Here is a 16,141-nt window from a genome sequence, read left to right on the forward strand (position 1 = left end):
AAAATTCCAGAGACTGGGTGGGAGAGAGGTTGGACTTTGAGCATGGACCATCCAGCTGAAACGAGACAAGACCTGAAGGGTGAGGGTGAGACATTCCAGATTCTGGGCTCTGGTTGGAGCCTTGATCAGGAGGTCGTCCAAGAAGGAATCACTGAGACACCTCTGGTTCGTATAAGGCCGATCACCGATGCAAAGACCTTGGTGAAAACCCTCGGGAGTAGAGGCAGACCAAAGGGGAGAGCCACAAACAGAAAATGGCCTTCCGGGAAGCAAAGCGGAGGTACTTTTGGTGCCCTGGGAAAATCAAAACATGGAGCTAAGCCTCCTTGATGTCCACTGAAGGAGCTCCCCTAGATCCATGGTCGCCACGGCCGAATGGAGAGACTCCATGCAGAAAAGGTGAAGAAGCTGGTTAGGCGCTTCATATGCAAGATCGGGAGTACAGAAACTCGTTTCTTGGGGACCACGAAGAGGATGAGATAACCTTGAAAACGTTCCCCGAGAGGAACTGGAACATTGACTCCCTGGATGAGGAGTGACTGGAGCGCATCCCGGAAAGCTCTGTCCAGAGAGGGGGACCAGGGGGCTCGGGAGAGAAAAAAAAAAGCGATCCCCAGGCAGGAATGCAAACTCGATTCGGTAACCATCGGACACCACATCCCTTAACCAGGAGTCCGGAACATTGCGCGGACCAGACCTCTCGGAAGAGGAATAGATGACCTCCCACCCGAGAAAAATTTGCGGGTTGAGGAGTCCATTCAGGCAGAAGGTATTTGCGAGTGCCCGCTTTTGGCCGCAAAACGGCCGGAACGGTTGTCCGTTTTTAGGATGGACGGGTCTGGAAGGAGGGGGCTGGCTTGCTCCGCGAAGGCGCCTGCCTGGGCCCCTTATTGGCACTGAAGGTCTGAAAGGGTCGACCAGAGGTTGGCTTGGTACGCCAAGCAGGACTGCGAGCCTCATTTTGGAGGTAATGAGGAACTAGCCCCCGTCGCCTCTGAGATGATTTCATCTAGCCGCTTACCAAAGAGCCCAGAGCCAGTAAAGGGAAGCTCGGTGAGAGATTTCTTGGAAGCGGCGACTGCATCTCAGGCATCGAGCCACATGGATCGACGGAGGAGCACTAGGTTGCCCGAGATAAGGGCAGCACAGCGGGCCGACTGCACGGAAGCAGAACACAGCTTCAAAAGGCAAATTTTGCCAAATTCTCCACCTTTTTTGTCAGCTGGATCCCTGAAGGAAATGGCATCAGGCAGGGGTAGGGAAGCCGCCTTGATAGGCAGGAGACTGGAGGGCCCACCATAGGAGTGGAGGTCTACCGGGTAATGAGGTCCTTGGCAAAAGGATAATGCGCTTGAACCTGCTTTGTACCTTGAAACTTGTTGTCAGGATGCCTCCAGGCAGACTCCAGTAGAGCTTCCAATATGGACATACGGACAGTTTTACAAGGTGAGTCGGAACTGCACGAAAGGTACGGATTTTAAAAGTCAAAGCAAGATAATAGAAAAAAAAGACTTCAGGAAAAGGGGTACCCCAGAAAAATAGTAAAAACAGCATACCAGAAAGCACTTTCCGCAAGAGGTTCAACAAAAAGAAAGAAAAAGTGAGACAGACTTTAAATTCCACTTTATAACTGACTACTCTGCGGGCTTTAAGGCCATTGGGGCTATTGTCCGTGATCATTGGAAGATTCTCCAGCAGGACCCTATCCTGAGAAAAGTAATCATGGAGAAACCCAAATTTACATATAGAAGAGCACCAACCATTAAAAATAACATTGCTCCCAGTAAATTAAAAAAGAAGAAAAAAGTAGATGTGAACAGGAGCCCTGGACATGTGGGAGGCTGCTTCAAATGCAGAAATCGATCATGCAAATTGTGTGTTAACATAAAAGACAAAACAACAACCTTCTCTAGTAACCAGACAGGTGAAACATTTCCTATAAAAACACGTATAGACTGTGGTTCCACTCATGTTATCTATTTAATAGAATGTACGTGCAAGTTACAATATATTGGCCGTACATCACAAACCCTCAGGAGCAGACTTAATGGACACAGGTACAATGTCATACATAAATACCTGAAGCACAGCGTGTCAAGGCATGCTCTGGAAGCACACAACAGCAAATTCAGGGATTTTTCAGTGACAGCACTTGAACAAATCCCAGAGGATTCCGCAGACTGATTCAATAACCTGTGCAAGAGGGAATCATTTTGGATCTTTAAGATGAATACACTTCAGCCGTTTGGTCTTAATGAATGTTTAGAGAATGTCTGAAACTTACCATTTTTGGCTATTCCTCCTAATCCCCTCCCCCTCTCCTCCCCAGCTGGATAACGATCATAGCACCAGTACCAGGTTGGCATCATCACCTTCCGAGCATACCCAAGGGTGAACCCTGTTAACACTAATATTAACAGTGTCACCCTGTTACTAACATTAATAATTAGCACTCAATCAGGTTTATATACAGACACATGCCATTGAGATATTTAATTTTAGTTCAAATACCACCGCAAAAATATGCGGGACTCATCCCATTATAATCAACATGTACTGTCTTTCACTATGGCATACTGCTATGATGTTATAGAAATTATCAAGTTATCTATCCTTCTGTTTTTAAGATATCTATCTTCTAATATGCCAATGTATCACCTTGCCACTTAGGTACATTGTCGGGCTCTGCTTACCATAGATACACTGATCCAAAATAGTGGTTCTAGTAACAATATAGCATACTCCCTGCAACACAATTCACCCGGTGGGATTTTTTGAGTGACAATGTCAGATACCCCCAGCGGAGTATAAGAACCCATATTATTATATAAAACTCACCCGATTGGGGCACCTTTTTTTTTCTCTTCATGCCTCACCGGAGTGTATTCTTGTCCCAGGAATAACAATTTAATTCCCTTTATTCCATCAGTCGGCAAACTATACATATTAACCCTATACACAGCATCACGCTTGCGCATGACGATTCAAAGCATCAGCGGCGATGTGCGCAGGCGCACTGCCAATACAAACTATCAGAGTCCCATCCCTGTCGGCAGCGCGCACGCGCAGCATCGATATGTACGGGAGGCATCTTAGACCTAGGTTACAAGTCCACTATGTTGGGAAGTGACATATAGTGTGTTCATTTTAGATAATTTAAGAGACCAGACAAGTTATACTACCTCCATAGTAAAGCTCACTTACCTAAATGCCGCTAGATGTCAGAGTCGGCAGTAGGTAAACCGCTGCCGAATTCCAGTATAATTGCATTATAATTGCATTATATCTGGTTTTACACTTTTAAAGATGCAGTCAATTTGTTTATTTTAAGTAAGGTCTATACCTATTAAAAAGAATTTTTATGATCACATGTATTTGTTTACAATCAGTGTTTACACGCTCAGAGTGCGCCGGCCACGTCACTGAACAGCACTGTTCACACTGGGCGGTCCGGTTTCACTTGCAGGCTTTTTTTTCTTTTAAAAACCTCTTGCAGGTGAATGTTGTTAGAAGCCTATGTTTTATTGAGAAAGAGAAAGAAGAATGAACTTCTATCCATATTGGATTGCTGAACATTATTACGGCATGCGCCAACAGATCACGGCTTTTTATCCGGCTTCCACTTACTGAGCTGCTGTATGACACATTGGACCTGGGTGCTTCCTGGGCCTGACACGTCACGCTGCAGCTCAGGAAGACTATCACAATGGGGAACTGGTGCAAAACACAGGAGGCACCACAGGAGCACTGAAGGTAAGTGTATGGCTGCAGTTTAATCCCCTCTTCTCTTACACACTAAGCTGTACAGCTTCTTCATGTATATAGCCAGATTTACACAGCTCACAAAGTAACATATATATATAAGAGAAAGAACAGAAACATTTTAACTTCTATTTTATTATAAATCACATATCCACAATCACTTTATTTTTACCAAAATGAAGGCAGGAGAAAAGAAAAAAAGTATCCAAAATGTCAAAAATGCATATAATAATGTTCTCTAAAACTGAGTATTTCTTCTTTCATAATTGAACTTAAAATGCAAAGGTGTTATTAAAGGAGAACTCTGATGCAAGAGCTTCTTTTCTAAGTTTTGCTATTGTATGGGATATATATATATATTTTTATTTTATTTATTTATTATATAAATAATAGTTATATATTACATCCCATGCAATAGCAATACTTAGAGAAACAAAAAGCCTTTAGCAATCTTGTGGTCCCCCACAACAATAGCCTTCCTGAATCATGAATGTCATCTATGAAAGTATTAGGACCCAGTGTGTTAAATTGCAGCTCAGGGAATCGCTGTCCGAGGTGAGAAATTACTGTGGCCAGCTATTTGCTGAGCTGCAGTATGATACATTGGACCCAAGTGTTGAAATGCTGTTATTCAAACAAATTAAATGACTAAATGTATCCACCTAGGCAATAGCAGGAATGAAATACTGCAGGGACACATCATCATGTAGTAAGATAAAGTGGACCATCCGTTTATGTACAATACCTGCAACAGAAAAGAAAAAGAAAATTTTTTTAAAAAATCGAACCGTAGGATTGCTCAGTTCTGTTCAACCCTTAACGACAACACCTATAATCATATTTTTAACATACAATTAGATTATCACATTTTAAATAAGAACTGCAGTAAATATTTCTTCATACTAAGAGATAGAGCCCTTTACTGGCTTTGATTTGAAGGGAATATTTCTGCGGCATCACATGCACGTACAAGTTTATAGTGCGGGTGATGCTGATTCAACCACAGCTCAACTCATAAAAATCTGTGTAGCCATTCTGTTCTAATCCTTAGACAAAAAAAATAAATAAATGTAAATCAGTCTGAGCAATGAAGGTGTTTTTTCTGCTGTACTAACAATGCTTCTCCAGCTTGCTCTGGCCTATAACTCAGCCCCCTTCATCTGATAGCTATATCAGTGAATATTGATAAGTGGAGAGTTATGGGCTGAAAGGGGGCGGGAGAAGCATTGCTAGTACAGCATAAAGAACACCTCTGTTGCTCAGAAAGGATGATTTGCATATTTTCTAACAATTATAACAGAACGGCTGCACAGATCTTTATGAGGTAAATAACATTTGAATCTGCACTATTAACCTGTATATTCAGGGGTGATACTGCTGTCCCTTTAGAATGGGCACTGTCGTTTTAAACAACAAGTCTCAAAGACATAAGGTTTTAAAATCTGTTGAGATTCAAAGGTTTGGATTGTGACCAATTGCTAGAGAGCAATGTGTGCCAGGCACATTTTCTCCCAAGTCTCTAGGTCATTGGATAGATCTTTGTTTCTGTAAACCAAAATGCTGTGTAAATTGAGGGATAGAAAGGACCTTATAAGTCATAGTGGGCAAACTGTATCTGATCAGGCTATGACTTATCAAAACGTCACGTATATTTATTACTTAAATGGGCACGGTCATTTGCGAAAAACATTTTATGTAAGGTAGAAAATAACTATGCATATTTGGAATATTTTGTCTCTGTGTAGAGACAAAATACAGGAAGTGTGGGCAGGACAAGCAGGTCTCTGTGCAATAAGGTTCTGTGACACGCCCCCGACACATGAGGCTGATTGATAAGCCAGGAGTCTGCTCTGAGCCCTGCTTGTCCTGTCCACACTTACTGTATTTTGTCTCCACAAAGAAACATCAAGCTCAAGGTGCAAGACAGCCTTTTTACCCCAAAATATACAGATTTTGTAATCAATGTATATTACAAATATACATATAATGTAATTATCTACATTATATCAAAAGTTTTTGCAAAAGGTTTAACCCTCAAGGACAGATCAATTTTTTTACCTTAATGACTAGGCTCTTTTTTTTTTTGTTTGTGTCTGTTTAAATGGTAATAACTTTAGAACGCTTTTTATGAGCGGAGCAATTCTGAGACAATTTTTTCATGACATATTGTACTTTATAAAAGTTAATAAAAGTGCACACGAATGCAGTGTGCGGGCTTCCGTGTTCAGGGCCGCCCCTCGTGCCATCGTGCCCCCTTCCCATAAACTTTTGTTGAGGCAGGCGTGACGTCACGAGGGGGCAGGCGTGACGTCACGAGGGGTGGCCCTGAACACGGAAGCCCGCACACAGCGTTCGGAACAATAGACTTCCGGGCGCTTGGGAGCGGAGCTCCTGAAGCAGGGCAGCAGAGTACCCCTTTAATGCTGCCGAGACCGGCGCAATCGCGGCCCTGGCAGCTGCAGTGGGTAATACCTTTGGTGATAATTTGGTAGTGGGACCCTGGGGGCTGCAACATCTCTTTCTGGCTACATCACGCCCTCAAATTGATGGTACATCTGCAGTGTCAATCAAGGAGGAGCTAATGTGACAGGTACATCTGCAGTGTCAATCAAGAAGCATAGTGAACTCCATATCCTAAGTTATCAAAGGCTGGAGTAGGTTTGCAAAGCACTTCTGCATAAGCCTATTTTAAGTGGCTTAGTGTGCTAATACTTTTTTCTTTACAAAATTACCGTATATCCCGGCGTATAAGACTACTTTTTAACCGCAAACTTTCTTCTGAAAAGTCGGGGGTCGTCTTATACGGTACTGGGGTCCGGCATAGGAATACCTATGATTATCTGCCCGGCCGGGCTCCCGTGTGCGGCTGCAGGCGGGGACCGGCCATAGCATGTAGAAACTAATTACTGATACTAAAAACCAGGGGGCCTCCAGCTGTTGTGAAACTACAACTCAATTTAGCCAAACAACAAAAACGGCAAAACAATGCGTGCCGTATCTAGGTCCCGGGGGTACCAATATATAGCCAAAAACAAAGAGACCCACAATACTAATATTATTTCAAAAAGTATAACAATCTTTATTAGACAATAAAAAACAGTTTTAAAAAATTAGAAAAAGGCAGAGGATGACCTTACACAGGAGACAACAGGTGCCAGTGGACCTGGTATGGGTAATGGAGGTATTCAGTCAAGAGTATACATAATATAAGGCTGGCATAGCTGCATGTTTACAATATCGTAACAATAGATATAATATCTAACATACATTGAGGTAACATAGGAAGCAGCAATGCAATACAACAGACATAAATAGGAAATACCTAAGAAGGACTACCTGTCATATACCCAAAGGCCAGGAGCACCAAGCACCAACACCCCAACGCACGTTTCGCGTATGGGCTTCGTCAGGGGGCGTGTCCTGATTCCCAAAAGAGGTAGTCTTATACGCCGGTATATACGGTAGTCTATTTAAAAATGCCATTAACCACCTATAACTTTCTAATTTTTCGGTCTGCGAGGCTGTCAAAGGGCTCATTTCTTGCGTTCTGTAGTTTTTATCGGTACCAGGTATGTGTATATATGACTTTGTGAAAACTTTTAAATTTATTTTTCTGGGATGTGATGTGACTATAGGCAGCAATTTTGGACTTTATTCTTTTTACACATTTACGCTGTTCCCTGTCCAGGATCACTAACATTTTATTTTAATAGTTTGGACATTTACACATGTCGTGATACCAAATTTGTTGATTTTTTATTTCATTTTCTTTTGTAAAATGGAAAAAGAGGGGGAATATTTTATATGGGGAAGGGCTTTTTCACTTTTATTTATTTTTACACTTTTTTGTCCCCGCAGGGGACTTTTTATTGCAATCTTTGGATTGCAGATACTGATCAGTGCTATGCATATGCTAGAAGGCAGACCCGAAAAGAAGAACGGAGCAGCAGGCCGGAGCAGGTGAGTGGAGCTCTGCCGGCCATCTTAACACTTTGGACCACCATCATTTCACTGCAGGTGGTCTGATTGTGTGTGTGTGTGTGTTAAAGCGTACATGTCAGAGCCGACAAAAAAATAAATAAAAATATATAAATAAAAACTGCTATATCACTCAGTACCTCCCCCTGATCATGTACATCTAAGGGTTCGTTAACACAGCCATCTGCCCCTGTTAATAAATGCCCGTTATCAATCAGTTTGATAATTTTTCAAACGGGTTGCAAACAGCTGTAAAATAATTCCATTGATGTCATTGGGATTTTTTAAAGCGTACATTTCATCAAAAAATGTTTTGATATGTTAGGGCTGATTGTATATAGAACAACTTTGTAATTAGATTTAATAAAAAATAAAATGCTTCCTTTTATGTGTATTTTCAGGGCAGGGCAAGCGGCGCTCTGCGCAGCCAGGGCAAGCAGCGCTCTGTACACTGAGGACCCCGGTGAAGTGAGGGCAGAGGCAGTCCACCCAGCAGGCTTCAGTGACGTAGCGCCTGCTGGGGCACACCCACATCCTCCTGCCGGCAGCTCACACTACGTGAAGCAAGAAGAGATGTAAGATAAATAGGATTTTAAAGCTCCTAATTACTTTTTTTTTGTGTTAGGAGTAGTTAGGGAACATAGCCTGAGTTAGTTTAGAAAAGTTTATTAAGTGACAGGTTCTCTTTAACAATCCTTTATTATCCGTTTGCACCAGCTTGCTTCCTGTTCCCGTCAAAAAAAAAAAAAAAAAACGGGAGAAAAGACATTGCATGCAGCACTTCCTCCTCCCATCAAAAATAACGGAATATAAATGGATATTATAAATTTACATTGAAGTCTATGGCAGACGGATGAGCCTTTACTGTCAACCATTTGCACCCAGTTTATAATATCTGTTTTTGAACCGTTATTACTTTTAAGCACGCTCAGAAGGTGTGAAATCAGCAGACTCCTGCAGTGTTGCGAGACTACTACTACTACTCCCATCATGTAACAGACTTGTTTCCATGATTGGAGTAGTAGTTCCCCCAGCTGCGGGAGTCTGGAGAGACTAAATTAGTGCTTGTACTACTACCCCCATCATGGAACAGAGTCAGAGTGCCCAGCGGGGGTCATATGTATATTAAAAGTGCTGTGGAGGGGCAATATATAGAGAGCTGCAGGGGGCGGCAGACATATCAAGCCCCCCCCCCCCACAGCGCATCTATAATATGCCCCCCGCAGCACAATTATAAAGATACGACCTCCGCAGCGCATTTATGACATGACCCCCACAGCGCATTTTATCATGATATGCTGCCACAGCATTATGTGTGAAAACTACTCTATCAGCAGCGCATCGGGCCAGCAGCCGGCCGGCCAGATGTGCTGCTGATAGAACACTTTTCATACATATCGTTGCATCACATACATATATAGAAGCTGGTCCCTTGCAGCACATCTATATACATATGCCCCTGCAACGCTATGTGTGAAAAGTCTATGTCAGTGCATCTGTCCGGCCAGCTGCTGCGGCAGCATATTCTAATAAATGCGCTGTGGGGGTTATATCTTTATAATGCGCTGCGGGAAGCTAAATATATAGCGCTATATGTCTGCCCCCCTGCAGCACTATATATCTTGCCCCCACAGTGCTTTTAATATACATATGCCCCCGCTGCGAACTCACAATCTTCATTTTAAAAACCCTGCCAGGAGCCCTGAATGGCCGGTACTGAAGAGCCATTCAGGGCTCCTGGCGTGTTTTTTAAAATGAAGATTGTGAGTGCGCAGCGGGCGTATATGTATATACCCCGGTGGGGATTTAAAAATTAATGTAAAAAACGATATACATTGCAGGGGAGCAAAGCATACTGCCCGCTCCCCTGCTTAATTTTAACTTCTGATTGCATAGAGCCTCAGAAGTGAGACCGGATGCGATCAATTTCTCAGCCCCTGTACTACTACCCCCAACATGGAACAGACTGTTCCATGATGGGGGTAGTAGTACAAGCACTAATGTAGCCTCCCCAGCCGCCCGTAGACTTCCGCCCATGATGGGAGTAGTAGTAGTCCTGGCTGCGGGAGTCTGTAGATGGCTGATGTTTCATACTAATGGATGAAAAACTGATGCAAAAGGATGCCACAGAATGGCATCCTTTTGTATCAGTTTGCATCCGTTAGTAGTATGATCCGTTTAGGAGGCAGTGATTCGAAAAAAGGGGACGGAAGTAAACGGCCGTGCGAACGAGCCTAATGTACATCTAATGTGTCTACAACCTATATTTCTTATTCACTATCATTTCAATCCTTGCAGAGGGTGGGGCGTGTCGCTCTTTCCCTCACTGGAATGACTCGACCTCCCTCACTCTGCTCTGACTCTGGTCTTGGGAGGGAGCCTGGCAGCCAGCCAAGTAGTAAACTATGTAACGTAACCTTTTCCTCTCTTTTAGAGGGGCTGGAGAAAGACTGGTTGGAGATGGATCATATAAAACTACGACTCCCATCATGCCTTGAAAGCCTGTATATCAGTAATCCCCAAACTATTACTCTTCAGCAGGTATATAAACTGTCAGAAGAGCTGGAAAGTGAGAGGTTAAGGAGAGAACATATAAAAATATTTAAACAGGCACTACATATACACTTACAATATAAGCTAAACATACACACTAAGCTAAATAAATATATGCAGTAAGCTAAAACTACTCTGACCTAAACATATAATGTAAAACAAACATACTTAAATGGGCACTGTCAGATAAAAACTTTATAGGTTGTACATTTTGGCAAAAAGTAGATTTTTTTTAGACTTAACGTAAAATCTTTCTCGGTGCTTCTATTGGGGGGGGGGGGGGGGGACGACACAGGACCATGGGTATATGCTGCTTGCCGCTGGGAGGCTGACACTAGGCAAAAAAGAAAGCCGATATACCCACCTCCTGGCTCTGAGCAACTCAGTTTAGTCACAAAGCAGATGGAGAACAGACCAAGAAAAGAAAGTCCGAACAAACAAACCCAGACAAAGGAAGGGCAACCGACCACAAAAAATTATCCGCGCAATACAGCGGCGGAAACTGGCAGGTCACAAACCAACCAATAGGCGGGTGCTGTGTCCCCCAATAGAAGCTCAGAGAAAGAGATTTTACAGTAAGTCTAAAAAATCTACTTTTCTCGAGCGCTTCATTGGGGGACACAGGACCATGGGACGTCCAAAGGCAGTCCCTGGGGAGGGAAGACTAACATCCCAGAAAAGAAACTCATTCGGAGGACTGAACAGCCGCCTGCAAGACCCTGCGGCCCCGGTCTGCGTTGGAGGACGCAAAGGTGTGAACACGGTAAAACTTGGCAAAGGTATGCAGAGACAACCAAGTTGTGCCGCCTTGCAAACCTGCAGAGCTGAAGCCCCGTGGCTGACCGCTCCAGAATGCCCCCACCGCACGGGTGGAGAGAGTAGTCACTCGAAAAAGGGGGGCACCTTACCCTTGCAACGATATGCTTCCGAAATGGCGGAGCAGATCCACCGGGAGATAGGGGAGAGCGGAGAGGGTCCAAGGGACCACGAGCATGTCTACCGCCAGTGCCAGGGGATCCTGCGACCTGGAGACGAAGCAAGGTACTTTCCTGTTCTGGTGCAAGGCAAAAAGATCCACGTCTGGAGTTCCCCAGCTGTGACATTTGAGCGAAGACCTCCATGTGAAGGGACCACTCGCTCGGGTCGGCGGTGGAGAGGGGGAAGTCCGCTTCCCAATTGTCGATCCTGGGAATGTGCACTGCCGATATGGCTGGGACCGAGGATTCTCTACACTTCCTTCATAGCCGACGAGCTGCATGTGACGAACTTGCGATGGATGTATGCCACAGCAGTGGTGTTGTCCATCTGCACCCGTACCGAAAGGCCCTGAAACAGGCGACTCCAGTGAAGAAGGCACAGGAAGATCGCACTAAGTTTCAGGATATTGATGGGGAGACTGGACTCAGACGGGGTCCAACAGCCCTGTACTGTTTTGTCCCAGAAGACACCTCCCCAGCCGAGGAGAGACTCTCGCCCGTGGTAAGGACATGCCAATATAGAGGCAGGAAGGAGTGGCCCTCCCGGAGGAGAGGAGCCTGGAGCCACCAAAAGGAGGGATCGACGAACTCTGAGTGGAAGCTGGATCCCATGGTGGAGAGACAAGGGGGATTTGTCCCACTGAGAGAGGATGGCCAACTGAAGGGGGCGGTACCAAATTTGGGCAAAGGGGACCGCATTCATGGAAGCCACCATCTTGCCCAGAACAGACGCATAAGCACGGACAGGAATTGGACCCGGCTGCCAAAGCAAGCGAACACTCGACTGCAGCTCCCAAAGCTGGTCTTCCGGAAGAGTAAGAAGAGCTGCTGCAGTGTCGAAGCGGATCACGAGAAAGGTCAGATCGGGACGGAACAAGGTTGGATTTCTCGTGGCTGATGATCCAACTACAGAGGGTATGCAGAGTGATGTGGAGACTGACCCGATTCTGCTCCCAGGAGGGTGCCTTGATGAGAAGGTCGTCCAGATAGGGAAGAACCAATACACCCTGAGAGTGGAGGAGGGCCACCACTGCCGGCAGAGTCTTGGTGAAGACTCAGGGCGCAATCATCAGCCTGAAGGGCAGGGCGACAAAATGAAATTGACCCACAGGAACAGCGAATTTGAGAAACCGCTGATGGGCAGGAAAGATTGGGATGTGCAAATAGGCATCCCGTATGTCCAAGGAAGGGTGGTAACTCTCCAGGATCCATGGAGGTGACTACTGACTGCAGGGATTCCATCCGAAAATGCAGAAGCCGTACATATTGGTACATAAGCTTTAAGTAGAGAACGGGATGGACAGCGCTGTCCTTCTTGGGAACCATGAAGAGATTGGAGTAGAACCTCAAAAAGCGTTCCCGAGAAGGAATCGGCACGATCACTCCCTGGGACAGGAGGGTGCAAAAGGCCATCTGAAAAGCTGCAGCATGTGCGGGAGATCACAGGGCACAGAACCAGAAAAAACGATCCCAGGGAATAGAAGAGAATTCTATGCGATAGCCCTGGGACACGACCTCTCGAACCCAAGCATCCTGAACATGCGTCAGCCAAAGGTCCCAAAAGAGGGACAGGCGACCACCCACCCAAGGAGAAGGCGGTTGGAAATTGAGTTTTGAAAGAGAGTGCCCTCCTATCCGGAGTGGTGCCCTCCTATTCTGGTGGCCCGAAAAATGAAAGGGGCGAAAGGAGGAAGTCTTCTGCCACGAGTCCAAATGGCGCGAACGATTTTGGGGTAAGAAGGATCTCTTGCCCCCGGTAGCCTCAGATATGATCTCATGTAGGCGTTTACCAAAGACCCCAGGAAAGGTAACTCAGTAAGGGAGCGCTTAGAAGTGCATCGGCATTCCAAGCTGTAAGCCACATCGAACGCCGAAGATTGCCCGAGGTAAAGGCAGCGAGCCAACTCCAAGGAGTAGAGATGAGCAAACACAGTAAATTCGATTCGTCACGAACTTCTCAGCTCGGCGGTTGCTGACTTTTCCTGCATAAATTAGTTCAGCTTTCCGGTGCTCCGGTGGGCTGGAAAAGGTGGATACAGTCCTAGGAAAGAGTCTCCTAGGACTGTATCCACCTTTTCCAGCCCACGGGAGCACCTGAAAGCTGAACTAATTTATGCAGGAAAAGTCAGCAACCGCCGAGCCGAGAAGTTTGTGATGAATCAAATTTACTGTAAGTTCGCTCATCTCTACCAAGGAGGCCAAGCAGATGTAGTCCCCGACATTAGCGATCTGCTGAGCTACAACTGCCAAATCGCCAGGGGAGGTGCCTGCTAAAATCCCTAAAAAATTTTGACTGGCCCAAACCGAGAGAGCTTTGGATACCCAAATGGAGCCTGCCGCTTCGAAGACGAATTTTGCCAAATTTTCAATGCACTTATCTGAGGGGTCTTTCAAAGGAGGTTGACTCAGCCAGCGGCAGGGTAGTGGATTTAGACAGCCGCGATACGGGAGGGTCCACCATAGGAGGCGGCCCACTTTGTAAACAGATCCTGAGGTAAGGGAAAGAGCTCGGAAATTCTTAGACCCCTGGGAGCACTTATCTGGATGCTTCCAAGCCGCCTCCAACAGCTCGTCAAATTTAGTGTGTGGGCTGAAAACTGGAGCCTGACGAGCACGGAGAAAGGAGTGCGTCTGAGGTTCCTGGGTTCTGCAGGTGGAAGGTGTCCCTGACAGCTGACACCAGACTGTCCACCATATCTGACATATGGGAAGTCTCTTCCGAGTTCGAGGGAGGATTCGGATCCAAGTCCACAAGCTCCCCTGGAGACTGGGAGCGCACCGTATGAGTTCTGGAACGGGTGGAGGTGGACTGGGAGGGGAGGCCTGGAGTGGACACTGAGTGAGGTGGAGAGAGCGCAGGAGTGGTGGTGAGAGGACCATGCGCGTTCCGATTTAGGAGGAAGTGGAGAAACAGCAACCCGGACCGCCATGAGAGCACCATAGGAAACAGTGAGGGGGGGGGGGGGACTCTACTGTCTCCCTTTAAGACGGATGTAAGGAGGACCGCCCTAAGGTGGAAACCACCTCCTGTGAGACCCTGGCCAAATTAGATAGATGAGCGAGAGAGAGCGCGATAGAGCGATAGAGAGCGAGGGCGAGAGAGCGAGGGCGAGAGAGCGAGGGCGAGAGAGCGAGGGCGAGAGAGCGAGGGGGCGAGAGAGCGAGGGGGCGAGAGAGCGAGGGGGCGAGAGAGCGAGGGCGAGAGAGAGAGAGGGCGAGAGAGAGAGAGAGGGCGAGAGAGAGAGAGAGGGCGAGAGAGAGAGAGAGGGCGAGAGAGAGAGGGCGAGGGCGAGAGAGAGAGAGCGAGGGCGAGAGAGAGAGAGAGGGCGAGAGAGAGAGAGAGGGCGAGAGAGAGAGAGAGGGCGAGAGAGAGAGAGAGAGAGGGCGAGAGAGAGAGAGAGAGAGGGCGAGAGAGAGGGCGAGAGAGAGAGAGAGGGCGAGAGAGAGAGAGAGAGGGCGAGAGAGAGAGAGAGAGGGCGAGAGAGAGGGCGAGAGAGAGAGAGGGCGAGAGAGAGAGAGAGGGCAAGAGAGAGAGGGCGAGAGAGAGAGGGCGAGAGAGAGAGGGAGAGAGAGAGGGCGAGAGAGAGAGGGCGAGAGAGAGAGGGAGAGAGAGAGGGCGAGAGAGAGCAAGAGAGGGCGAGAGAGAGAGAGGGCGAGAGAGAGAGAGGGCGAGAGAGAGAGGGCGAGAGAGAGAGAGGGCGAGAGAGAGAGAGGGCGAGAGAGAGAGGGCGAGAGAGAGAGGGCGAGAGAGAGAGGGCGAGAGAGAGAGCGAGAGAGGGCAAGAGAGAGAGAGGGCGAGAGAGAGAGAGGGCGAGAGAGAGAGAGGGCGAGAGAGAGAGAGGGCGAGAGAGAGAGAGGGCGAGAGAGAGAGGGCGAGAGAGCGAGGGCGAGAGAGCGAGGGGGCGAGAGAGCGAGGGGGCGAGAGAGCGAGGGGGCGAGAGAGAGAGGGCGAGAGAGAGAGGGCGAGAGAGAGAGGGCGAGAGAGAGCGAGAGAGAGAGGGCGAGAGAGAGCGAGAGGGCGAGAGAGAGAGAGAGAGAGGGCGAGAGAGAGAGAGAGGGCGAGAGAGAGAGAGAGGGCGAGAGAGAGAGAGAGGGCGAGAGAGAGAGAGAGGGCGAGAGAGAGAGAGAGAGAGGGCGAGAGAGAGAGAGAGAGAGGGCGAGAGAGAGAGAGAGGGCGAGAGAGAGAGAGAGAGAGAGAGGGCGAGAGAGAGAGAGAGGGCGAGAGAGGGCGAGAGAGAGAGGGCGAGAGAGAGAGGGCGAGAGAGAGGGCGAGAGAGAGAGGGCGAGAGAGAGGGCGAGAGAGAGAGGGCGAGAGAGAGAGGGCGAGAGAGAGGGCGAGAGAGAGAGGGCGAGAGAGAGAGGGCGAGAGAGAGGGCGAGAGAGAGAGGGCGAGAGAGAGAGGGAGAGAGAGAGGGGGAGAGAGAGAGGGCGAGAGAGAGAGCGAGAGAGGGCGAGAGAGAGAGAGGGCGAGAGAGAGAGAGGGCGAGAGAGAGAGGGCGAGAGAGAGAGGGCGAGAGAGAGAGGGCGAGAGAGAGAGGGCGAGGGCGAGAGGGCGAGGGCGAGAGAGAGAGGGCGAGAGAGAGAGGGCGAGAGAGAGAGAGGGCGAGAGAGAGAGGGCGAGAGAGAGGGCGAGAGAGAGGGCGAGAGAGAGGGCGAGAGAGAGGGCGAGAGAGAGAGGGCGAGAGAGAGAGCGAGAGAGGGCGAGAGAGAGAGAGGGCGAGAGAGAGAGAGGGCGAGAGAGAGAGAGGGCGAGAGAGAGAGGGCGAGAGAGAGAGGGCGAGAGAGAGGGCGAGAGAGAGGGCGAGAGAGAGGGCGAGAGGGCGAGAGAGAGAGAGGGCGAGAGAGAGAGAGGGCGAGAGAGAGAGAGGGCG

General features: G+C 47.7%; 1 protein-coding gene across 10 annotated transcripts in view; it reads right to left on the reverse strand.

Annotated features, from left to right (window-relative positions):
* Positions 1-3,894: 3,894 nt before the first annotated feature.
* The window catches only part of HUS1 (HUS1 checkpoint clamp component), a 113,851-nt gene continuing 101,604 nt past the window's right edge, over positions 3,895-16,141 (reverse strand). For all 10 annotated transcript variants that reach the window (XM_056520251.1, XM_056520252.1, XM_056520250.1 and 7 more), the window contains one exon: positions 3,895-4,507. In XM_056520251.1, the coding sequence (XP_056376226.1) occupies positions 4,403-4,507 (105 nt within the window). In that variant the 3' untranslated portion in view covers positions 3,895-4,402. The remainder of the gene's footprint in view (positions 4,508-16,141) is intronic.

This window comes from Hyla sarda, chromosome 5 (genome assembly GCF_029499605.1).
Source record: "Hyla sarda isolate aHylSar1 chromosome 5, aHylSar1.hap1, whole genome shotgun sequence".
NCBI classification, from domain to species: Eukaryota; Metazoa; Chordata; class Amphibia; order Anura; family Hylidae; genus Hyla; species Hyla sarda.